Raw genomic sequence first — 27,091 nt, 5'->3', positions numbered from 1 at the left:
ATCAAATTTAGCACAAGCGCTTGTGAACTTTGATAGAATTTCAAAAATCTCATACTAAATTAACGAATCCACAGCATATCAAGTCTATATAGTACCATCAGGTAAGTCCACCATTAGATTGCATCGTAAATCATCTGCTGGTGAATTTAACCGATAAGTTTCAATTAGGTAGCCTTAAAAGCCTTTAAGATGAATAAGGATTAAAATTAGAAAGGAATTAGTCGTTGGATCAAAAGACTTGATTATAAAGTATTTTGACTAAAAAAGCATCGTGGTATTCCCACATGCCCCAAATATTAGAAGGATTAAACAAATGCCCAACCTAGTCACCTTACACCTTTTAAAAAAGGTTGGGATGAAATTACCCCTAATAGCCTTTTGCATTCTGCCGGCATGCGACAGAGGCGGGAGGGATTTGGATGGGATAAACACTGTGGGTGCCACTATGGTGTTTTTGAGAAATCCACATTGTTCACATATTTTGTCAAATCATTTTATTACATAATTTCTAAAATAAGGTAAATCCAAAGCTCAGGTGGGCCACACAATCGAAAATAGTGAAGATCATATGCTTACAGTTGAAAAATTCATGGGGCTGCATAAGCTTTGGATCAGGCTAATATTTTTATTCTTCTAGTCCATCCCCATGGCAAGGAATTCATGACCATTTGCGCTACTTTATGAACAATTTGAATTGCATATAAACATCTCAGTGGAGCCTAGAAAAGTTTGAATGGTAAGCAATTCATTTTCACTATTTTCAGTCGTGTGATCCACCTGAGTTTCAAATCTATCCAATTTTTTTGTCTCATGTCTTGACATGATCTTCCAAAATGAATGGATGGAGTGGATTTCCCAAGACTGTTTTTGTAGTCATGTTGATTCGAGGGTGGGTCAGACATGCATGAAAACAGTAGCAGATTGCAGTACCAAATCAAGAATTATGATGAAGATTCATAGTCGAAGAGTCATAGATGCAAAGAAACATTAAAGTTCATCCAATTCAGAAGGAAAATCCAAGTCTCTGAATCCAGTTAACTGGAATAATTCCCTTCACTGGTTGCAGCCTGTCGTAGTGTTCACTGACAGGAAGGGCAACCACGGTTAAATCTGCAGAAAAATTACAGAGCCATCAACATCATATCAGAAGCACTAGACCTATCAACAGGTACTTGGGATACCCGACCCAATTTGAATGGGTCCACTTCCAATTTTTGGATTTGTTTAAAAAAATTAAATCAGGCTGGGTACCTGTCAGCTATCCAGTTAATTTTAACGGGGTTGATAGGACATTCTTGACCTTCTAATATGAGGCCGACACTCGACAGATAGATAGATAATGGAGAAATCAAATAACAGTTCACATTCAAATAAAAACAGGGCCTGAGATTGGTTACTGGGATCTTCCAATCTGAGAGCTTCTCTGGACATGCTCTATCCACAGTATGAATCACCAGAGATCAATGGTCTGGGATGCTGAACCGTGCCCCTACTTTTCAGAAATTAGAACCCATTTATAATGTGTATCATACAACTCTATCACTCCCCTATGGAAACTCTACAAGTGGAAGTAGAGTTCCAGTAACTCTACATCACACCTCACTTGGGCTGTGAGTTGTGGGATTTTGGGGAAGTAGAGATTGGACGGAACCTGATTTCCTAGTAGCAAAAGCACGCCAAAAGTTGGAACTCTCAGGTTTCAGTCGAATTTGGGCTACGGTAACCCGACTTCCGCACACCCAAATGGCCCTAAAGTTATCCAAGAAACACAGCTCAAAGGACTTGTAAGATGAAATTGTTCATCTAGCATGAAACAGGCCATCCAAAATGCAGTGCAATGCGTAGGGTAAAAAATAGTGTAAGGTGAATAAAGTCAATCACATAAAAGATCATGATAAATAACTGCAAGAAAAATGTTGTGAAGTGACAGGTTCATATGATGGTATAAAGTGGCTACCTAATGTCACTACTTACTAAATTTTTAGCAGGTCATATGTTAACACAAGCAAAGAACAACTTTCACAAGATGCATGCAATGATAAGGTCGTATTTATGTCAGAGGTTTGCTTGAATAGATCTTAACATATTGCAATGTGATATGTCGAGAGTTTAGCCTTCGAATCTAGATTGTATTCCAATGATCCATAGTGTTTATACGATGAGTCTCAACCTGTATGATGGATATCTGGCAAATAGAACCTCTTAAACTGGATCAATTGAATCATTGGAAATTTGGGTCTTTGGCTTTGAAAATGGATGGTCACCATTACCTTTGTGTAATCAAAGGGTTGAAATGTTCAGATTGATGAAATTTTCAGGCATATTCCAGGGGCAGACCTACCACATAAACGGTTTGGATCATTGAAAAAAAAAAACCAATTCCAATGGCTAAAGTCCTGACGAATCACATTGCAATACATCGGGATGTATTTGAGCAAACCTCTTTATGTCATGATATTCGATTGTATTGTTGGATGTAATTTGTACAGACCTCGGCCACAACAGTGTCAATGCATTGTTGAAGCCCCTTAAAAGCAGCAGCCTCTGCGGTGGACATAGCGGTTGACATTTCTTCACATGAAGCAGCATGTGCCCCATCCACAGGAAGTAAAAGCCGAGAAATGGAGTTTGTAAAATACTGCAATAAAGAAACCTCTCCATTACCATTTCAATTCATTGGCCTAATAACATCTGAACCACATGATTCAACAACGTAAACATACTTGTTGGACTATTGCCACGCTGCTGGAACAACGTTGCACAGCAACCATGAAAGATCTGAAACTGCTTTCACCAGCAGCAGCAGCAGCCTCTGCCTGCACATAACCACCAATTCCAATTCTCTAAGGAGACATTTTTAAAATTTTGCAGAAGCATAGAACTGTTAAATAGCAGGTAGCAGATCGACCATTAATCTATAAAGCATCTAAAGAAAAGGCATGTAGTGGAGTACTATCATACCGCAGAAGCGGCGGCAGCAGCAACCCTTCTACTGACAATTGCACCAATCATAAATCTTTCCCTTAAAGCTGCAGCTTCATTAAGACTCTCTCTAGCTCGCTCAAGACCATCTGTTATATATTGACTTACCTGCAAATGGAAAAACATGGGAAGTACTTCCGATATGGCTATAAGATGAAAGCAGCCCCTATTTCAATTAAACAACGAAAATGGAATGTTTGTGCTACACTTACTTGATCGAGCAAGCAATTGAAAACTGATTTCACACAAGCTGCAAGAGTAGTAGGCTGTACAATGACACCTTGAAATCAATTTACTGATAGAAATAAATAAGCAAAAGATTAAATGCTCAACTAGTTTGTTCCAAAATGCATGAAGCAGAATCTGTCCTTTCAGGTTGTAAAAATATACTCTAGAAAAAAAAATTACTACCCAAGCACAAACATGAAGAAAATTATCTAATGTAAAATGCTACAGCATAAGACTTTTAAAAGTTATGAAATTGAAAATCCATCACAAAGGAAGACTTGGTGAAAAATTCAAATAGGCATAGGGAGAAATTATCTTGCAGAAACAGGAAGAGAAAAGGAAAATTTTGACAACAATATCACAAAAAAAAAAAACTATATAGAAAGTGACAAAATGTTTCACCGACCAATTCCATGACATGAATTACAATGTCAACCATGCATTTAAAAAAGGCAGGAAACCAAGTTCAGCTTGAGAGGGACTCTTTTAGGCTTTCTTCAAGTTGAAGGTGAAAAGAAAGGCCATGTTGTTCGGATATGTATGAAAGAATAGCACATCATTCATGATGAAAACTATGTCAGAATCCTTTAGTACTAGAAAATGAGCTACAATGCAGTAGCCCATCATTACTCAGATCATTGTCTGTATGGGTTCTGGCTATGGATATACTCCAAGACTCAAATGAAACTGTCATCCAAGGACAACTTTTACCTGGGAAGAAAACAATGTGCACCTAGAAATTGCCTCTTCATTCCAGCGCACAAATTCTGTCACCACAGTAACAGATATTTGCTGGTGTGAAGGTAGAAGTGAACCTGCTTTTGAACGTGAGATTGTCCCTGCTGAGTCAGGCAGTTGCTGCACTTCAGCACGCAACTCATCCATCTGCATATGATAATAGCAAACCAAGGAATAAGGTTGATGCAATGGATGAACTCCAGAAAAACTTAGCTAAATCAAATTATAGTATGAACAATAGGAAGACATTAAACCTTCCCCTGATAGAGTTGTCTTAGGGATGCCTGCTCATGTTCAGGATATTCATCTTTGTGGACAAGAAACAGGGATTCAGTGAGGCCTGGACCATGAGAGAGTACAATCAGCACGTAAAAAGAAAGAATAACATCCACAAAAACCTAAAAATTTGGTGTGGACAGGATAAAGGGCTCAACAGTCTCGACTTCTGTTTGATGGCCAAAGCTTAAAGAATGTAAAGGTTTAACCCATTCTTTCTGGCACAAGAGAATCAGTTGAAAAAACCAAAAGAAAAAACTCAGTAACTATAAAGAAGGATCTTCATTATAAAGCATAGTGTAAGAACTAAGTGGCCATTTCATCAAGAGACATAATACTACAGTACAACAAAGAGCTGACAGTGGCTATCCTTTTCATTGTCGTGATGGACCCATTCATATTCTCGGTGGAAAAGTGTTCACCCTAAAAACATTCAATAAATATAAAGACAGTAGACGGTCTCTTATAAAACGTAATGTAAGTATACACACACACACACATATAGTGGAATGCTCACCTGCGCATCAGTTCTCATGAGAACCCATGAGAACTTTTTGAGAACTCATCTCACGTGATATGAGCACAAAATCTGAAACGTCCACGTGATGCGCAGCCCCATAAAACCCCCGGGGCCCAACTTTCAACCTGATCCAAAACTGCAATGGGCCATGGCAAAAGGAAATAGTTTCCTCCCTTGATTTCTCCTCTCTTTGCTATGGCCCACTAGAGTTTTGGATTTTTTGAAAGTTGGGCCCTAGGGGTTTCATGGGATGCCGCATCACATGGACCATTCAGATTTTATGCCCAGGACACGTTTGCAAAGTTGCGCACGAGTGTGCATGTAAAAAGGTGCATAGGAGAGCGTGACTCTGTGTGTGTGTGTGTGTGTGTGTGTGTGTGGTACTTATGGAACCGTTTGATCATTGAAGGGAAATAATATTGCGGCATAAGAAACCACTTAAAGGGGCTATAATTCTAATCATGTCAAAGTTTTCACCAAATAGTTGGGACAAGGCTATGATAGAAGATGATGATCTTGGTATTCCATCCTTTATCCCGCTACATGAAACACAGGTGATGTGTCTGCATTAATGCCCATCTATGTCTAAAACTTAGGTACATTTCACAGTGACAACCAACCGGTACTTTTCTTTCTTTCTTTTTTAACGGTTAGACGAAGTGGAGATGACATTTTACTGGTATGCCTATTTCCATCTAAGTTCCTCATTGTGTGGTGCTTTTGAGCACCAAGGCTTAAAGAATGTGATTACCCTGCCTTTGAATAAATGATGCTATTTGGCAATCACTCAAGCATGGGTATTTGTGTTGACTGAATAAATGATCGACCAACTCCTCATTGTAGCATAAGTGCATAACAAGCACACGTTTGGAATCATCATTCCACACCGTAATAAATTGTCAATGATAAGGACCTTTCTGCCCACAAATGTCACCGCCTTGGTGGCGCTCCATAAGACCAAACATGAGTTGGGTGGTATTCAATTTGTTGGACAACCCCCCCAAAATAATAATAATAATAATAATAATAAATAAATAAATAATTTCTTGTAAAGAGACTTCACCGAGAACTTTCCAGATTTGTCAATGAGCCACATTAAGGTATCTTCCTATGAAAGTATTGGATGCCAAGATGCCAAGAGACCCAAAAGCCTTAGAAACTCCTCTACCTCCTCATCATTAAGATTTCTTCTACAGGGAGGGGCCCAAATTGCTTCTTCACCTTGAATGGAAAAACATTCTTCTACCAACACATTCACATCTATGGTGACTTGCTAGACGAAGAAATAAAACATTTAGACTTTTATTCTCGACCCATGCATCTTGCCCAAAACCGGATCTTCTTTCCATTCCCAAGTGAAAGTCCCATATTTTCAAGAACTATTTTTTATTTTTTTGAAGAGACACCGTCTTCCATAATGAGGAGGACCTATACAAAGAATACTCTTTTATCCATCTACCCCATTCGTTGACTCCATATTTTCTACCCACTACTTCTCTCCACAAGCTTCCTTCCTCAACGCCAAACCTCCAAACCCACTTTCCCAATAATGTTGTCCATTAACTCTAGATTGAGCAATCCTACACACCCTCCAATTTGCACACTTCCCATTTTAGCAAATAGAATTTATGGTTATCTTCTAAATCTTTCCATAAAAAATATCGCTTGATCTTGTCTAGTTTAGCCACCGCTAATTTTGGACATTTGAATGTGGACATAAAATAAACTAGAAGATTGGACATTGCCGACTTGATTAGTGTCAGCCTCCCACCTAAAGAAAGATGTCTGCCCCTCCAAGATGAAAGTTTTCTTTCAAATCTTTCAATCTTTATCCCACAGATGCTTAGCCGGCTTCCCAATGCATAAGGGAAGCCCCAGATATGAGGACGGGAAGGAGCTAGTCCTACGTCTAAACCAAACTGCAAAACCATTAATCTCCTCCGCAGAGCGGCCCACCCCCAACATTTCACTTTTGGCCATGTTGACTTTTAATCCCGAAATAGCCTCGAAACAATGAATTATTGATGCAGGACAATTAACCACTTGCTCTAAAAGCTCGAACTGATAGAGCATGGCGAATTAATCCCTTTATTTCATAGCCCAGGCCCCACATCCATGGGTTAGGTCCTCGACCGAACCCTTCTCGTGGGCCCCAAATCCATGGGTTCCGCCCCTTCATGGGCCCCAAATCACATGGGTTCCTCCCAGCGTTCGAAATATCGATATCGCTACAAGTTTCGTTGGCTAGGGATACGGAAACAATATCGATATCGTCGATAATATCATTTGATAACCGGAAATGTGGGAAACGTGGGGAAAACGGTGGAATTTTCAGCAAAACTTCAAGACATGTTAAAATGCACATATCTGCATATTTAGAAATTCAAATAAAAATAAATAATAATAATAATAATAATAATAAGCAAAAAACAATGCATATATAACAAGTTTCCATTTAATGGGGCCTTAAAAGCATGTACTGTTGTAAGAAATCAGTCCAACCATCCCATCCGCCCTATTTAACCATCTAAACATCCATCAATATTGCAAAATATCAACAACACATGATATTTCACCAAGAAATCATCAACAATTGGAAAGGAAACGAAAGATTGTGGTCTCAATATCGTGCATGTTGCGATATCGATAATATCAAGATATTATTAATATTATCAATGACAAATTGAACACTACATACAACCATGTGCCCATGGAAAATAATAATAATAATAATAATAATAATAAATTGAAATAAAAAATTTTCTGATAAACAAAATTTTGATGATTTCAATACCTAGGTGATATTATTGAAATATCGTCGATACACTTATGATACAAGCATTACTTAGAATTTACATAGTAAAAAATATTGGCGATACATTGGCGATATTGATGCATTGGCAATACAAACGACGCCTACAATTTACATAGTTGAAAATATTGGTGATTACATTAGCAATATTGATATGTTGACGATACTTAGCGATATATTGCTAATACCTGGAATTTATGATACTACCAGCATTATTGGTATCGCTACCAATGTTATCAGTATCACTGAGCTCGAGATAAAGATAATATAGGAGATATTTTGATAATATCAGAGATAATTCAAACACTGGTTCCGCCTCACATGGACCCCAAATCACACGAGTTCCGTGGGCCACCCACTCCAAGTGTGCCTCCGCACCCCATAGGCCACCCCACTCGAGCCCGGTGTGAAAATGCCCCTGCATTAATTATTGTCCTAAGATTGTCGACTTTCCTTTCGTCTACCTCGCATAAGAGTAATGTGAGACCAAGAAGCACTCCAAAATAGTGTCTCCAAATCCCTAGATTTCCAATTTACGATTTACAATTTGAGTAAAATCTTAAGCGAAATGATTTGAATCCATTTTAGATGAATCCTACAATTCTATTTTGAATCCTACGATTTACGATTAAAATTTTACTTCTCTTTTGTTTTAAGCTTTACTTGGCTTTCATTTTATGTTTTTAAATTGGTGGGGACTTCAAGAATCATTTAGAAGAGGTCAATTATTTTATTCTATTCTTTATAAAAGATTACATGATGAATATTCTCTTCAGCGTTAAATTTTTTTTACTTCTTATTATTTCTTACTTCTTAACTAGTCGAAACACCAAATTGATGTATGACTTACCTAGAATGTTTTTATAAATGGTTGTGATCAAATTGATGTCTTTGGCTGATAAATTCAAGAGCGCAGAGAGATTGAGAAGGGTGTTTCTTACTCATAAAATTCACATTGGGTGGAAAGAGTGGAGATGTGCCTCTAAGAGTTTTATGTGATAGCAGCATACCAAACAAACTTAAGGGGAAATTTAATAGGAAAGCTATAAGACCAGCCATGCTTTAGATAGAATGTTGGGCACTTAAAGAACATGTTCACAAAAAGAGTGCAGCTGAAGTGGTGTTGAGACAGATGAACGGCAAGACGAGGAAGGATATAATTAGAAACCTATGCATCTAAGGGAACTTAGGTGTAGCATCAATAGGTACTAAGATTAGGGAAGGTTTGGCCATGAGAATTGGAGACCAAGAGCTGCGCGGATCAGAAGTGACTATTCCAATTAAAGGCTATACAAAAGGGCCAAGGGAAGGCCCGAAAGGGCATGGGGGAGGTAGAAAGAAAAGACTTGATGACCTATGATTTAAAACTAAAGATATGATTAGAATGGAATGACAAAACATGATTCGTTTAGCCAGCCCTAAGTAGTTGGGATAAGCTTAGATAATGATGGTTAAGATAATGATGATGGTTAAGCTTATGTGGATGGCTTCTATTGGTTGGATTATAAATAAAAAGGCCTCTCTATGTAGGAGAGAAGGTATCTTCTTTTCTTTTATCGAAAATTCTTTGCATGTTTGCGCATGTATGAAAGAGAGAACCTTGAACCATGTTTATCCCCGGGTCCCACCATATTACACCTACCCAGTGAGCCAACCATTGTATCATTAACTTGAAGTCACCTTCACTTGCATTGTTTTCCTTCTCTTGTGCTATGATTCACACTAAACAACCCTAGATCCAAATGGGTGCAACATCAGCTGGTATCAGAACGTAAGCAATTCCGGATAAAAAAATTTCCTTTCACATTATTTCTTTCTATTTTCATCATGCCTCAAGCCTAAAGAGGAGGACAATTCATTGGGCCCTCGGATGAACTGGCAATGGTATGAAATATGAGGAAATTGCCAAACAAGCTAAGGAAATAGCCAAACTTTGAATGCCAGTGGAGGAACTGACTACAACCACAGCAACCTCACAATCTGCCGCATGATGATGTGGAGCAAAATTCCAAGGAAGAGGAGGTCCTCCTCATAAGGTTCTGCTGAGGGACTTCTATGAGCTGGATGACAATGTTAACCCCTTGCATAACCATTCTTTGTGTCAGGAATCAAATGTAGGGGCTACTCCAGTTCATTATTCAAACCAACATGCATATTCAATATCCAGCTTATAAGGTATACGCATCTGCATTGTGGGAACAACTATGGGTTACATGACAGCATCGATGGCACACCCAAGATCGTTTTGTGGGATAAGATGAGGAAGCTCCTATAAGAGATCTTCATGCCCTTGAATTGCATACATACGATATATGAGTGTCTTCACACTCTTCAGTGGGAGATCGAACCGTACATGAATACATTAAAGAATTCAATTAGCTCGTAGTGCCCAATGACCTGTGAATCCAAGGATCAAAAGGTTGCGAGGTATGTTAGTAGGCATTGACCAAGCATCAGGGACGTTCTCCAATTGCACCCTCTATGGACCATAAGGGAAGCGTATCAATGGGCCACAATTGTGGAAGGCTACCATTAAGAAAAGAATCCTACTATCATGGTGTAACGACAAAAGACGTACATAGTGAAGAAAAATGACAGAGGATGGCTTCAAGGTCACAATTTCCAACAGGGATTTTTGCCCTTAACATGCCTTACTTCCCCTCCACCTACTCTAACATATCTCCCTTTGACAGTTTGGGTATTGCTGCCACAAGCATCTCAGCTTCCCTCAAATGGAACAGCTAAAAAGAAATGGTTCACTGTGCTTTTTTGCAAGCTAGTTCTCCTTGCCATGACCACTTCTATACACACAAGACTACTACGCTGAATAAATTTGCAATCTTACATTTTCAATGTAGTACTAGTTATGTCTGCATCAATTACTTAGAAATTTGGGACATGCTCTGATTGCTTTAAATATGTCATTTTCATGTTGTATTAGTAGAATGCACATGCCATTTAAATGGCTCCTAGTGGCAAAAACCTTCAACAAACTGTTTTGAATAAACCTAAATTTGAAAAGAGCAACCTCATCCAAAAACTTCAAATGAGCAACTAGAGAAATTGAGGTTTCAGAATATATAGGGAACGCGCAATCCCAAAAAATATCAGATTACCTTCAACATCCAAGTCACCACACCCAACCGACCTCAACTCTTTAGCAAGTTCCTGTGTCTTTTCATATGCCACTGCTAGAATTCTAAGATACTAGAGCCTCACCTCAAACAACAAAAAGAAGTAAACATCTGAGGAAACTTAAGATTTGTATCAGGGAAGCACGAAAATATATTATAATAGGTTCAACTCACTTGTAGAAGTCCACCTTCATCAACAGGAGGTATGTTCAAGAGTGAGGGTTTCACCAATAGTTTGTCCAGAACTGTTGTTACTCTCTGCTCTAAAACACGCTGCCAACATCCACAGTAAAAAATAATAATAATGATAATAAATAAAAAATACTTGCGAATTGCGATACATTGAAAAATATCATTGACATAATCCTGAAATTTTGGGTTCCAGGTAACATTCACAAAAAACCATACATCCTGAATACCTGAACTAGGATTGACATCACGTCATTAGGAGAAGGGAATACAGCCATAATGGTGGCAGCCTCTTTCCGCACAGTCTCTGAAAAACAAACCACCCAAATGTATCAGATCCACCATCCACATCTGTTAACCAAATGTTAAAGAGGTCAAGGAACAATTTGTAAAACCTGTGATTTCTTTGTACAGAGCAGAAAGACCACGTGCAACATTACTAGGGCCAGCTTGCAAGCCCTGATCACCAAGAACCAACCTGGTGTCTGAATTCATCACTTCCACATCAATAAACATTGGTCGAGATGCCACATAATGTTGCATGGCACTAGTACCCCTGTTAAACTGCATTGACAAACGAACCAGTGAGAAACCAAATTTCACCTAATCATCAAATTCTATTTCTAGCTTACTGGATTTATCTTGAAAATTTAATTTGCATACATTTAAGGATGTTATTACTATGAGCATATGATGCGTATGCGTCATGGAGTTCTACCAGTCATGCCCTGAGCATCTCTATTGCACGCATAGCACTTGTGCACAGTGGCACACATGATACTTCTGTATAGTGGTCAGGACTGTTGATTTTGTGTGAGCCACATGGTTGGGACAAATCGTGAAAACTCAAGGAGATTGGACCATGCCACTATCTGATTAGTGGCATGGGAAAAGGAATAGTTAAGCTAAAACCATGGAGTGGTCCACATTCGATAGGCAAGACTCAAAACAACGAGATGTTTCACCAAGGTTTTTGGTCTTCAATCAGTATGGTCCACCAGATCAACAGTCCCAATAACCATACATGTTTGTCATGCTTACAGTGAGGAACTGCATAGTACTGCTATATAGTGAGCTGCATGATAGATAGATGGATAATAAGATTACAATTTTTTTTAAGTGTGGCAAATTGGGACACCGATGTTGCGCTTGTCTTCACAGATAGTGTGGACATGATAGAATCTCAAACATCAAAGTGGACCACAGAGAAACAAGAAGGTGATATGGATGACAGCAACATCAGTTGGAATGAATTCTATCAATGTTATTTGAAGTTTAAAACACTTTAGGTGGATTATTTATTTTTCTGGGTTTTCATGTTTATTGGAGCTACACTTCAATTCCCAAAGGTATTTTCCTCTTGTTGAGTTGATTCTCCTTCTTTGTTCAATGTTCTTATTTGTTAACCCAAGAACTACAAACCACAAAAGTAGAGTGGTAAATTTAGCAAATAATCATTACCACAATCTTTTCCTATCAAATAAATGGCATGTAGATAATTGTCATGCTCCCAAGAGCATGGTGTGCTGTAAAAGCCATTACGTAAAGGTAACGGTGGCAACCGTTACACGTTATAGGGTCGTAAAGGCCGTCATGGCCATAACCAAAAAAAAAAAGACCTGTAAAGGCCATTACAACCCCAGTAACAGCCTGTTACGACCCCCATAACGGCCTTAATGGCCCCCTAACGGTCCATTACGAGGACGATACAGGTACTTCAGGGTTGTTTTTTTCAATGATAAAAAGAAAAAGACCATAACAGCTGTTACAGGGGCCATAACAGCTGTTACAACCCAAATTGTAAAGGTAACAATGGTGGCCGTTATGGCCACCATTACCGTTACGGAATACCTTGCCCAAGAGCGTATAATCATATTTAAGGCCCATCCAGAGCAAGGTTACAAAGGGGTTGTAACGCATGTAGGATAGGAGAGACACAACAGCACCAGAGGTGATCAACAAAAAGCAAGTACATATGGAATGAGGGAGTAGGTGCCAATAGGCCAAGGAGGGAGAGGTCCCATGATGTGTTGGTGTCATTGGAGGCATAGCTTGCACAAGTGGAGCTTGATATAGGTGCTAAGCAAGAGCAGTTTGAAGTGATGAGAAATAGCATTGTAGAGCTTGACAATGGGCTTGAAGAACTGAAGGGTGAGATGCCTTAAACGTGTTGGCCGACACACAGCATCAAGAGAGGGAGGCCTTCCAGGATATGGTGATGGAGATTAGTTGCACGAAGTGTGAAGTCGAGACTAGGGAAGCATCTATTTTAAAATGTTCGCAAGTATAAAACAACTAGGAAGTGGGAGCCGGAGCATGAGCACAAAGCACGATTCAAAGCAAAAGCAATACCTTGATAGAAGGATCATGCAACTAATTGGAGACCCTCAACATGCTAAAGGAGTAGTCTAAGGAAATTAGAGGATATTGGGCCTTATGGAAATGGGCTATGGCCAACGGGGGTATGTCCAGGGTGGTGCAACGAAGGTATGGATGTTGGAGCCTAAGACCTTCAATGGATCAAGGGACACTAGGAAGCTAGACAATTTCCTATGACAACTGGAGCTGGACTTTCAGGCCATCTCACTAGAAGATGAGTGAGGAGAGGTGAGGATTGCGGCAATGTACCTCAATGACACGGCGACTCTATGGTGGAAGCGAGTCGCCATGGGACATGGAAAGAGAAGCATGCATGATTGACGCTTGGGATGACTTCAAAAGGGAAATCAAGAAGCAATTCTATACCAAGAATGTTGAGTACTTGGCACAATGAAACTTTTAAAGTTTGAAGTAGGCAGGCTCGATTCACGAGTATGTCAAGGTGCCCTGAACTGTTCAACTTCATGGACAAAAGTTGTAGCATTAGGCACAACAGAAATTGCAATATCAGGGCTTGTAGGACCTAGCTTCAGCAATGCAGTGGCAGAGAGCCTGATTAAGTCCACAGGGGGGTGACTATTCCAGGACGACGATCACCTTGAAGGGATAGTCATAGCGAGGACTTCACTGAATATGACAGATTGGGCAAGCCATTAGGCGGCAAAGATGGCAAAGGTGTTAGGGACGAGAAGGATGACAAGGACAAATGGGATGTATCCAAGCAAGTCCAGGCTACGGGATCTGAAGTGCTTCATCTACAATGGACTTGTGTCACTAGTGATTCCCAAAGAGATGGGGCTAAACATCCTAATTACGAAGATGAAAAGGAGGACAACTAATGGGGATATGCATATTGGTTTGGTGCAACTCCTTAACACTATAGAGGACAAGTCCAACAACTAAGAGAAGAGCTAAACTTGCTTCATTTGTGACAGCGACAATAAGAACTACCCACATGAGAAGCCCTTAAGCTCAGTTCGAGTTGGGGAGGAGGACAAGGGCCGAGAATCAAGTTCCCACATGCATGCAAGGGCAAGTGGCAAAGGAGGCCAGGACCAAGGTGTTCCATAACGATAACGGTGGCCGTAACAGCCACCACCGTTACCTTTACGATACGGGGCATAACGGCTATTACGGCCTCGTAACGGCCATTACGGTCTCTCTTTTTTATTTTTTATTTATTGAAAAAACCCTCGAAAAACTTGTATCTACCCCGTAATGTTGATTAAAAAGTATGAAAAACCTATATATGTCCTGTAATAGACCATTAAGGGACTATTATGGCCTTTATAGAGGATGTAACGTGCTATTAACGGCAATTACAAGTCATTTTTTTCCATAACGGTTGTTACAGCTGTTACAACCCCATAACGTGTAACGGTTGCCACCATTACCTTTACGTAATGGCCTTTATGGCACACCATGGCCAGAACACTTGAACGAAAGTTCTTGTATGTAGAATGACATGTCTAATAGGGCTATGGTGGACACAAGGTCGACCGACAACTTCATCATAGGAGAGGAGGCAAAGCAATTGGGTCTGATGTTGGTAAAGGACACAAGCAAGATAAGGCAATTAACTCGGAAGCTAAATCAATTCAAAACTTGGCAAAGGACATGGAACTACGTGTTGGTGGGTGGGTTGGCAAGACCAGTCTATCCGCCATTTCGCTGGATGATTTCTAGGTGAGATTGGGCAAGGACTTCTTATACAAGTTGAAAGACATTCCAATGCCCTACGTTGGGGTGATGAGCATCTTAAATGAGAAGCATCTATGCATGATACTAATGGTGCATAAGGGTAAGGCAAAGGTTGGGACAATCTCAGCCTTGCAACTAATCGAGGGAGATTAAGATGGAACGAGGTAGTGTGACAGTTCGAGGAACCAACATGGAGGATCACGGGCGAGTGGTCGACGAGTGTCGACATAATAAGTGAGAGAGATTGTTAGAAACTTATCATTCTCATGGGCAAGTCTTGGACTTAGCCAAATTTTGCTCTTTTTAGCATTAAATGTATGCTAGAGACAGTGTACATAAGGTGTAGAGTTGTGTAGATGCTTCTAGAGTAAGCTAGAAATATGTAGGGAGTTGTAGAGAATCGTAGAAGTGTTTAGAATAGTGTGCAGATCCCTAGAGTGCTCTAGAGTTCTCTAGTGGGGTTCTCTAGAGAGAGTAAAGTATTCTAGAAGGTTTGTAGATTGTTCATGACCGTTGGATGATTGCCACATGGCACCATCCTAGTCATTGATTGAGAAATCTAGAATGTTCATAGGTCTATTATAAGGAGGGTTCCTGATTTGTAACCATCCAAAAAGAGTTGTAAGCTTGGGAGCTCTTGTTCATGCAAAAAGATTCTCTCATTCTCTTGTGTCTCTCTTGCATTCTAGTGCGCTGGCGCATATCATGTGGTGTATGCACTTGAGGGAAAGGTTGATTCGTTCACAATGGGACTGTTTATCGAGTAATGAATGATCTATGCTTGGGAAAGAACTCGCAATCACAATTGGCATCAAATTGGATAGGATACTGTTAAGGGTCAAATATTGCATATTATCCCCCATTTATATCTTGATTTTATGAACATGATAATGCTTAATGTTCTATTTTACTCATATTTGTGTTGCAAGGAGAATTTAAGAGCTTAGATTTGATGCTCAAAAATCACCAAGGCAAGGGATGGATCTTAGGAGACCAAGATTGAAGAATTCACATGCCAAAGATCCAAGAAAACCAAGTGAGGAATGAAGAGAATCAAAGATTTGAAGTGAAGAAAAGGAATCCTGAAATCGTCCTGAAAAAGCATATTCTGAAACTCTGGGTCATTCTATGAAATTGCGCAGAGTAAAGTCTATTTTGAAAAATTGTGCAGAATGAAGTCCATTTTAGCAAACTGCGTAAATTTGAGACGGTTTCTAGAGTTTTCCAACTAGGTGCGAAAGTTGGAATTCCACAACTATAAATAGGACTCCCTAGGATGTTCTTAGGCATCTTCTAAGGTTTAAAGAGTGGAGCAAAAGGGTGGAGAAGTCGTTGCTAAGAGTTTTTCTTCTTCTTCCATAGTTGTTTTCATGTTTTTCTTAAAAGACTTTGGTCCAATCATGTCTATGATCGGCTAAACCTCTTAGCTAGGGCCAAGTGGTGAAGCTTATAGCGTGATGGAATGTTTCTCTTGCTTTGATTCATGTTTATGTTGAACCTTCTTTGATTCTAATTTGATATTTAAGGAATACTTTCAGTTTTTAATGGTTTATTATGACTCAAATTACAATAGATCTGCAATAGCTTTGAGTATCTTCTTTTCCTGATTTTGAGATTGTGGGATTGGTAAATCTTGTTGTTGGCCATCGTCCCATGGGCATGGTTTAGTGATGGAATCCCTTCCAATTATCACAATTCTCCTCCATTGAGAATTAGGTCAAGGAAAGTTCAGATTTGATCTTAATTGTTATATCTTCCAATTTGATAGGATAAGACTCCAATTCCAATTGCGGTACTTAAATCAAGTAAGAGGGCTCCCTAATCACTGCAAGTGGATCCTTGGCGCTCTAGTTCACTTTTGATATTTGATAAATTCTTCACAATTACTCTCTTTTATTCCATATTTAGATTTAGATCTTTTTCTATTTCTAGTTCTAGTTCTTTTTAGAATACGTACAAGTTTAGTCCCTATGGATTCGACCTCATTCTCACGAGTAATTACTACATCGCAACCCTACACTTGGGGTTGTGAACAGATACCCCTTTTTAGTTTTGTTTTGAGTGGGAGAGGAAACAAAATGGATTGGAGATTGGCACCTAGTGCCATCTCCCTCTCTGCAGAAACAGGCCCTCCACCAATACTTGAGCCATGAAAAGCAAAAACGGGGCGGTAAATTTTCCCCGACATATCTTACATTAGAAAATCCTTTTGATCTCTTAAAGTAACCAAAATGTTGACAAAAATAAAATAAAATACCATATATTCTTGCATCGATGTCACGGAAGGTTCCATATACACTATCCCCTTGTCAGTAACCGCTGTGTGAGCATCTTCAATCAAGAAGGAATATAGATAGGTACAACTACAACTTGCAAGTTGGCAATACACTAAAAACATTTTAAAGTGTCATCGAACCATCAAATAGAAAAGGACAAGAAAATGTTGAGAGCAGGATAAGATAACATTTTTAGACAGAATAATTTTCAGAAATTACTTGTGACAAGATTTTAGCGCATTCTCCCATTGTTGATAATTCTCGCCTCTGTGAGGCTGCATCAAACCTAGCCAATAATCTATTCTCCAGTTCTGACATAGAAACATAAAACCCACAGCTCAATAAATGGAAGTGTCATTTACCAAGCAAACAACAAAAAGGAAGCAATGGACAGTCATCAAGTTACCGTTGCAATAGTCTTGGAGATTTGAGACAGCAACTTCCAAACCCCTGCTCGCATTTGCATTTCCCATAACAGACGGCACAGCCATGCCATGCCCTCCAATATCCTCCTCAGCAAATGCACCTGAAATAAGAGGGTGCATAGTACTATAGTTATGAACTGCCAGCCTTACTGTCGTACAAGGCAATACTTATTTCATTTAGATTTGAATAAATTAGAAAAAGAAATGGAACCACACAAGGAAAGATATTCAATCTTCTCTATTTCATGCCATCATGCAAACAATTTTTGTTGCATATCAGTTTCTTATAAGCTACAAATGTAGTTTGTCAAACTAACAAGTTTAGTGACAGCTACAAGTAAAATGTGCATTGATCAGCCAGTGCAGGTTTGCAATGACACTATCATCATCATGGAGTTGTCCCGAATAACAACGACACTAAGGGCCTATTTGGATTGGTGGAATCCAGAAAGCAAATTTGGAAAGGGAAGAATCAAATCAGAGGAAATTTGCATGATCAGGAAGGAAGAGGAAGCCAACTTCGTGTCTCTTGCTCTTAGCCATTATTTGGGGTATATGGCTTGAGCACAATAATAGGACTTTCAACAACAAGTTGGCTTCTCTAGCGCAAGTGTTTTTCAAGCCTAGATGGAATAGACTAGAGCCACCAAATTGCATAGGGATTGCCCATTGGGGATTTTCCAGGTGAGTCAGGGGGTAGTTGGTGTTCCTCTTTGTATTAGCTGGATGATCTCTCATGATGTCATCCTCTTTGTTCTCTTTTCCCATTACTTTTTTTTTTTTTAATATTTGGAGTTACCCTTCAAAAAGAAGTTACAAAGAGCCTTGAGAACAAGGATGTGAGCGCATAGACCAACACATGCATTCTGCTAGAAATTTAATATGTGATGGCAGAATTGAAGATAAGGGGGCACAGATTGTGGTTCAAAGTTGTCCTGATAATGGGCCTAAAGGTCCAGTACTACCTTACATCCTTACGATTGACAACGCCTGGTCTGATACTGAAACATGCCAAGTGCCTCACTACTAGGAAAAAAAAGAGCAACCAAAGCATCCTCTACAGGGGTGCCTTTCGAGGATAAGCAGAGAAAAGTTGACCACTCAGGTACAAGATATGTGTATGGACTTTGATTACCACCAGATAAGCACAACATAACATAATGATAAAAGAAAAACATCAGAATTAATGATATGTGGAGGTCCGAAAAGGGAATATGTAGTAGTTTTTTTCAATGAAAGAATGTGATCTTACGCAATTTCTGTGCAATTGAAGCAGCCTCAGCAACACGACTGTCATCAATAAACAGGGATGAAAGTTCCATTAGGTCACCTGGACTGCTATTGAACTCCATCAAGTACTGCAGGAATAATGTTTAGAACATGGCATAAAGCATTCAGTAAAGGGAAAGAGAGAGAGAGAGAGAGAGAGAGAGAGAGAGAGTGCTCAACAAGATTCAAGATGGAAAATAATTTAATGTGTATACCCTTATAAGTTCTATAGTTTCACTTGCAGTTTCTCTCTGAGAATCTGCACTCTGATAAGCAAGAATCAAATTCATTAAATCAACATGCACCATAATCCAATTTTGTGTGCATATAAAAAAACACAGAGTAAAAAAGTACAAGAAGCACCAGAGATTGTTAGTAATCAAAGACTAAAATGCATACTATGAGTGAACAGAACAAGCTCAATAATCATATCCAGCTGGATAGTGTAGCTGGTTATGATGCCTCCCCAATAGGCATGACCAGGAATAGTCTCCACAGGCTTCTAACGAGGTGAGGCCTCAAAAAACCAGACCAGAAGAAGGAAAAAAGGGGGGAAAAATTTACTCAATGATCAATCCTCATAAACAAGGTATTCAATAATGGTAACGGTAGCCATAACGGCCAGCCTTATGGTCGTTACAATACGGGCCATTATGGCCCTGTAATGGTCAAAAAAAAAAAAAAAATCAAAGGAAGAAAATGTATCAGACTGTTATGGCCGTTACAGGGCCATTATGGCCCATTTTTTCCAGAATGGCTGTTACAGCCCCATATTATGTCACAGCACCCACCGTTACTGTTATGTAATGGCCGTTACAGCCATTATGTGACCATTTTTTAATACCATGCTCATAAAGAATCAGTTTTACCTGCAGATGATCTCCAATTTTGGCAGCAGTCTGTCCCACGCTAGAGATACGTGAATCCAGCCTAGCAAAACTATCAAATAGCCCATCTACACCTTTTTCTAGCTGAAAACATGAATTTAAAATTGTAAATTAAGCCAAATGTACATCACAAAATTCATCCTTTACCACATTTACACCTACAACACCCAGAACCTTCAAAGCCCCCAAGGTTGCTGGATATAACACTAATGACATATCATGGCTATGGATATGGATAAAACACCTACAATTACAAAGTACATGTAAAAATTATGCATGTATACACACGCACACTCACACATATCTTAAATGTATATTTGCATAAGAAAATAATTAAGCATATAGTTGTGTTTCATGCCTTGAGATTTGGGTGCCAAGTGAACCCAACACCTGACCCATACACATTCCCCACAACATATGCATACATATGTTACATAGGTACTGCATAACCACAGTAAGTGAGCATTTAAATTTGTTGTTCTTCTAGCAGCATGATAAATAAACGCTGCTAGCACACAATCACCAATACCATGCCTCATCTATTTGGCATCACAAATAGTGGCAGAAGTTTTGTATTTAAAATTCACCCCCACCAACAATATGCCTAATTTCTTTTCAAGAAGTTGTTCTTGCTGCAAGAACCTTTGGTTACAGTTCATCTTTTTTTTTATTGATTCAGTTGTAGTTCTTTTCAATCAATCTTAGTAAGATAACCTAGATGTTCCTGATTTTTAAAAATAAAATTTTAAAAAATATATATAAAAAAAAAAAATTAAAAAAAAAGATTAATCAGTGGGATAAGTAGATCCCTTAAACGGGTACTGCATATCGGTTATGCTCTTAAGTTTGTACACAAAAGACAAAAGTGCTTCTACAGCAAAAACTTTTCCGACGTGACATGCAAGTGGAATGGTGAAGGGTCCTCGCTTGGCATATGTGCATGAGATCCAGGACATTCATCAGATGAGGACCACCGTGAATATGCACTGGCCCAAATTAAGCCTGATCAACTCGTTAGGTTGATCCTTCAAAAACAAATATTCATTAGGTTGACCACACTGGTGCGAGAAGCACAGATCATTCAAAGAGGAGACCAGTTGTCCACATCAAAATTAAGCAGACTCGCCTGAATTTCAGATGAGAGCATATTCATCGTAGAAACCACCTGATTGATGGCCTGGATCTCTCACATGTATGCCATGTTAGCACAGATGTGGAAAGGCCCCCTTCCCTATCTCACTTGTGAGTCCTGTGTGCATTCCCTTCAACGAACCTGAATAGTACTTCCCATTCAAGACATCAGAAGAATGTTTAGGTTTGATCTTGAAGAAAGAGGTATTATACAACTTTCCAGCCAAATGTCTGTGCAGTGGTACTTTTGGCATTCATTTTGTCCAAGTGGCACTGATGGTTCAGTCATTCAACAAGTTGATATGATGGGTCTCACCATGGATGGCAGCATGGACCAAACCCCCAGCACTAGAGAAGCCTTAAAATCCTTCAATAGGACGCCAGAAATGGACGGTTAAGAAAACATAACAATGGTTCACATTAAATCAAGAAAATGCTAAAAAGTTTCATGATAGAATCTTTTAATCTGGGGCATCCTTGGTGCATGGATCATCCTTGGTTACACCTACTATACTAATCATCATCATCATCATCATTCAAGCCTTATCCTAATTAATTGGAGTCAGCTACATGAATCTTGTTCTGCCATTCCACTCTATCAAGGGCCACACCTTCAATTAGACCACAAGCATGGTATACTGTAACGGTAACGGTGGCCACTACACCACAGTTACCATTACAATACAGGCTGTAATGGTCATAATAGTCTTTTCATTCAAGGGGGGAAAAACTGTATTGGCCCGGGCCCATAACGGCCATCACAAGGCCATTATGGGTCTTTTTTCCATAACAACTATTACAGTCGTTACAACCCCATAACATGTCAATGATTGTCACCGAAACTATTACATAACGGCCATTACATCACACCTTTAGGTCATCAAGTCTTTTTCTTACTACCTCCAAACACTTCCTTTTCAGCCTCTTCCCCTTACCCTTTTAGAACCTTCAATTGTATCAACACACTCCTAAACGGCGCAATTCTTGGTCTTTGTTGCACATATCTGTGAGACCCGACCCGAGTTCACAGGTGTGTATGTGTGTGTGTGAGTACGCATCTCGTTCATTTTGGTCCGTGGTCCTACCGGTCAAATTCCAGCGACCCGCGACCCTCGGATTTTGTTTGCGGTCATCCTTGAGTCCAGTCACGTAGACCCGACTCGGATCGACCCTAGACCTATGCCATCTCGTTCGCATCGTTGTTGCTGTTCCAATGACGCGTCTTGTGCGTTCATCCGACTTATAGATCAAAAGTTATGAGCATTTCATCATATGGCCCACTTTTTGTACAAAAGCATATGGACCACTCCCATAGCACAAGTTCCCATGCACACCACCCACACACACTACAAATTCCATGGAACAAATACCACCCATTCTAGACACCACCCAAACCTATAAGTCTACAACTTTGTTTATATCATCCTACTTGTCATGATGAGTTTTCCTACCCAAGGCGAGAGAGCTCATGATTACTCCTCTACAACTCTCCCTCCCTCTCTCCCCTCTTTCATTTCTCTCATTTCCCTCTTTTGCAAGGTGGGACGTCGACCATCTTCCCCATTCTCTAGCAACTTCTCCCTCTTCTCTTTCCCAATCCCACCTTCTAATCCTCATCACCACCATTAGAAGCCTTCCCTTGAAGCTTTGGAGTTAGTTCTTGAAGAAGGAAGGAGTGATCTTAAGGTGGGTGTTACCTATTGAAGCTTCTCTCTACTTTCCTTTTTCATCTCTTTTCTATCATGCTTGGGAGTATGTAGGACCCATCAATCAATGGTGGAGGTCCTACATGGCTCCATGAAGTGAGGCCAAAGGCCCACTACATGCATGCACGTTTCCATGGTGGGCCATTCTCCATGGACCCACCATAATGGATTTCCTTCTTGAATCTAGATTATTTGGATCATTTAGACCTGAGATGCATGGTAGGGATGGCATCCCCACCTCAGAATTTCTTGGATTTGTATAGATTACATGCATGCATGATCTATGTAGGTGTGTGGTGTGGATGTGTTGGTGGAGGGTTCATAGTGTCGGAACCCTCCCCTTTGGCCGTGATCTCTCTCTCTCTCTCTCTCTCTATTTTTCTCTCTATTTCTTCCTCTTTTGCTACTGATGTTGGTGGCTCATTGATGTGATCAGAAAATCCTAGATCCACCAGAATTTTGGGGACGTCCAGGCCCACCTGATGGACGTCTCGGCCCACCTTGACATGCATGGGTTGGATGGCCCTTAAACCTTGAATTTCTTAGAGATCTTTGCAAGGTAATGGGTTTGAAATTTTTATGGTCCATCTAGGTGGACCCCACTTGTATTATTTGGGTATAAATCCCTCTGGATATTTTTCTACGGGCTGTCCACATTTCAGGCCCATTTGTTGCATAGTTTTTGGGCATTGTTGCCAGCTTGTCAAGCTTTTCTCCCTGATTTCTTTGGGGGTTTTCTGAGGTGTGGACCCCACCTTGATGTAGGATGGAGCCCACACCCTCTATCTCTTGATTGAGACCTATGGGATGGGCCAAAGAGGGCTGGACATCTAGAAATTTCTGGATAGTCCAGCAGGGTTGCAGGTAAGAAATGAACCTATTACACCTTGATTTTGGGGAAAGTGGGCCACTCCGGTGGAGTCCACTTGCTGTCCATACATGGGAGCATCAAATCCACCTATTTTTCCTTTGGTTTAGCAAGCCTAAGCCCACCCCATGAGGTACCAAAGATTGGGACAACAACAATTTCAGCAGCAGATTTTTCAGAAACACCTTGCTGTCCATAATTTGTAAGAAATTTGCCCATGAGGATGAACTACTGGGCTGCCCATGAAGCCCACCACAATATATGGATTTATGACCTTTATGGTTGGGCCCAAACCTTACTTGAGGGCCCACCATATTGCCTATGAGTTGAGCTTTATGTATGACCCATTAGGCCACGCATTGCTTGGGCCTTAGACCTTACTTTACATACGTAGCAGGCTACCTTTTGGGACCCAGTTGAGGTTAGATGTCCTCCTTAGTGGCCCTAAGGTAGGCTCATAAGGCCCTTATAGGTGGTTGAAGGACTACCTTGGACCTTGTTAGGCCCGTTTCCTTTTTAAAGCCTTAGGACTCCCCTAGCTCGTGGGTCATTCCAAACTGTTGGGCCCCCACTAAGAGAACTTCATTTCTCCTTAGAGTATCTGTCTATATATATCTTGTCATTGTCCCTCCTTGGGAAGGAGGAATACATATTCCACAGGTAGCGCACTTACGTCGTTGTGACCCATACGCATCGTTTGTGTGAATTGATTGCATTGTATGGTAGTCATAGAGGGACGAAGTTTCTCCCCTTACGCACAATGAGTGACTGAAGCTCGTGCATGATCTATATGTGTGACTCATGCATTGGCATCGCATTTCAAGATGATACCACCCTTGCTTCATTAGGACCCTGCCTCCACAGGGATGTTCGTGGATGGCCGTATGTGTGGACACCGAAAATATTACTTGAGCATACCGGGTGCATAGGATGCCCATGGGTGAAATTCCCAAAACTTTCATGTTACCAAGGGACTACCCCAACGCCATGACCGAGTGAAAACTATGAGCGCACGAGGGCCTTATACCGTTAGGTCGCGACTCCCACTGTCGTGTAGTCGGTTGGGTAGGGATGTGGCCTTATCCGCCTGTGAGGGAGGGCATTATTAGGCTGAGTCTGACCAGCTCATGAAGTGGGTCCGCTGCCGTTGAGCCTTGTTGGTGATTGGTTGTCCACAAGCGGATAGTGAGGTCTCTTACGCTCGTTTGGCTGTGCGGGTCTGTAGAGCGGCAGTCATCCAGCAGTGTAATGGACCCCAGTGATTTCCTTATGATTGGAAATGTACTTGATATGTGGATTTGATATAAGCACTGACATTACTTGCATCGCATTCACATCGGCTGTATAAGCCCCTTCATGCATCGCCTTGGTATGGCGCCCAGTACTCATTACACCATATTCATGATAAGCCTCGGTAAGGCTAGTGATATTGTCATTGAGCATATTCCTCTTCCTGTAATTCCTTCTATTCTTCTGTGCACCATTGTCACACACTATCACCACCCTCTAAGCTTCTATAAGCTTATGCACGATTGATGCGTGCAGGAGATCCTAGGTGGGCGTCGTAGCGGCAGAGCTTGGAGTAGCGCTGAGCTTGAGGACCTAATGTTGCAGACTGTCCTTTCCTCTCCTCCTATTATTTTATGTATGTCCTTTTGGACCTTATGGATATTTGTAAAAGTTCTAATTCATAGTGGATTTTGTGTTGTATGCCTTTGTTATGATCAGATATACTTGTTGTGATCTTGGGTATACTCGTATTGGAAATGATTATATTGTTATGGAAATCCTCCTTGTAGGATCCCAGGATCGGAACCTGCCTCAGGAGCCGAGAATGGGATACTACGGAGGCTATTGCGGCCAGAACCGGCCATTGGGTTCGTTGTGAGTCCGGTTACCGAGTCTGGGGCGTGACAGGAGTTGTATAAGTATTTTATTTAATTCTTACAAATTATGGACAACAAGGTGTTTCTGAAAAATCTGCTGCTGAAATTGTTGTTGTCCCCATCTTTGGTACCTCATGGGGTGGGCTTAGGCCTACCAAACTAAGGAAAAATTAGGTGGATTTGATGCTCCCATGTATGGACAGCAAGTGGAGTCCACTGGAGTGGCCCACTTTCCCCAAAAGCAAGGTGTAATAGGTTCATTTCTAACATGCAACCCTGTTGGACTATCCAGAAATTTCTACATGTCCAGCCCTCTTTGGCCCATCCCATAGGTCTCAATCAGGGGATAAAGGGTGTGGGCTCTATCCTACATCAAGGTAGGGTCCACACCTCAGAAAACCCCCAAAGAAATCAGGGAGAAAAGCTCCACAAGCTGGCCTAAAACAATGCCCAAAAACTATGCAGCAAATGGGCCTGAAATATGGACAGCAACATATGTTGTCCATTTTCAGCCCATAGAAAAATATCCAGAGGGATTTATGCCCAAATAATACAAGTGGGGTCCACCTAGATGGACCATAAAAATTTCAGACCCATTACCTTGTTAAGATCTCTAAGAAATTCAAGGTTTAAGGGTCATCCAACCCATGCATGTCAGGGTGGGCTGGGACGTCCCCAAAATTCTGGTGGATCTAGGATTTTCTGATCACATTAGTGGGCCACCAACATCAGTAGCAAAAGAGGAAGAAATAGAAAGAAAAATAGGGGGAGAGAGAGAGAGAGAGAGAGAGATCACGGCCAAAGGGGAGGGTTCCGACACTATGAACCCTCCACCAACACATCCACACCACACACCTACATAGATCATGCATGCATGTAATCTATACAAATCCAAGAAATTCTAAGGTGGGGATGCCATCCCCACCATGCATCTCAGGTCTAAATGACCTAAATAATCTAGATTCAAGGAGGAAATCCATTATGGTGGGTCCATGGAGAATGGCCCACCATGGAAACGTGCATGCATGTAGTGGGCCTTTGGCCTCACTTCATGGAGCCATGTAGGACCTCCATCATTGATTGGTGGGTCCTACATACTCCCAAGCATGATAAAAAAGAGATGAAAAAGGAAAAAAGAGAGAAGCTTCAATAGGTAACACCCACCTTAAGATCGGGTTGACAAGGCACTCAGATCAGAATCAATCACAAATGACATTGCTCGAACCCAGTAAAAGATTTAACGAAAATGACAAGGAGACTCAAAAAGGGAAGAAGACAAAAGAATGGACCCAGATACGAAGCAAAAAACAGGATCATAGAAAGGAATCCAACAGATATGACTCCTTTCCAACGCTCTTCGTTAAGGGATACCCGTCAAGCTGGTATCCTTTAAACCTTGAAAAGGTTTTTGTGAGAGCAAGGGCAGTTATGGGTGTGATAATGCCCAGAGACAAGAAGAGCGGCCACTACAGGGGCTTCGCACTCATTAGGATGGGCTCCGAGGAAGAATTAAGCAGAGCGGTCGAAATGCTCCACGGACAGAGTTTCAAAGGAGAGAAGCTACTTGCGCAACGAGCTCGCTTCGGACCGGAGAGAAACCAAAGAAAGGGCGCACTCTCATAGAAATCAGACGGTCGTGTTCTCGTTTCCGATATATCGGACCGCCATCCTGTTCTGGTTTCAA

The 27,091-nt window shown here is 40.6% G+C and overlaps 1 protein-coding gene across 3 annotated transcripts in view; it reads right to left on the bottom strand.

Moving 5' to 3' along the window:
• Window positions 1-866: 866 nt before the first annotated feature.
• Window positions 867-27,091, bottom strand: part of LOC131223694 (exocyst complex component SEC10b-like) — a 38,959-nt gene continuing 12,734 nt past the window's right edge. The window contains exons 5-20 of one of the 3 annotated variants that reach the window (XM_058219163.1): window positions 19,799-19,900; window positions 19,145-19,195; window positions 18,913-19,018; window positions 17,642-17,761; window positions 17,455-17,546; window positions 11,275-11,443; window positions 11,110-11,186; window positions 10,865-10,963; window positions 10,673-10,763; window positions 4,203-4,288; window positions 3,922-4,095; window positions 3,195-3,248; window positions 2,962-3,090; window positions 2,724-2,816; window positions 2,492-2,638; window positions 874-1,110 (exon numbers count right to left, since the gene is read on the bottom strand). In XM_058219163.1, the coding sequence (XP_058075146.1) occupies window positions 1,105-1,110; window positions 2,492-2,638; window positions 2,724-2,816; window positions 2,962-3,090; window positions 3,195-3,248; window positions 3,922-4,095; window positions 4,203-4,288; window positions 10,673-10,763; window positions 10,865-10,963; window positions 11,110-11,186; window positions 11,275-11,443; window positions 17,455-17,546; window positions 17,642-17,761; window positions 18,913-19,018; window positions 19,145-19,195; window positions 19,799-19,900 (1,596 nt within the window). In that variant the 3' untranslated portion in view covers window positions 874-1,104. Of the gene's footprint in view, window positions 2,639-2,723; window positions 2,817-2,961; window positions 3,091-3,194; window positions 3,249-3,921; window positions 4,096-4,202; window positions 4,289-10,672; window positions 10,764-10,864; window positions 10,964-11,109; window positions 11,187-11,274; window positions 11,444-17,454; window positions 17,547-17,641; window positions 17,762-18,912; window positions 19,019-19,144; window positions 19,196-19,798; window positions 19,901-27,091 lie in introns of all 3 variants that reach the window. The other 2 variants (XM_058219164.1, XM_058219162.1) reach the window with 2 other exon arrangements.

Source organism: Magnolia sinica, chromosome 13, assembly GCF_029962835.1.
Source record: "Magnolia sinica isolate HGM2019 chromosome 13, MsV1, whole genome shotgun sequence".
In the NCBI taxonomy this organism is placed as follows: domain Eukaryota; kingdom Viridiplantae; phylum Streptophyta; class Magnoliopsida; order Magnoliales; family Magnoliaceae; genus Magnolia; species Magnolia sinica.
This window is presented reverse-complemented; position numbering and strand designations above follow the sequence as displayed.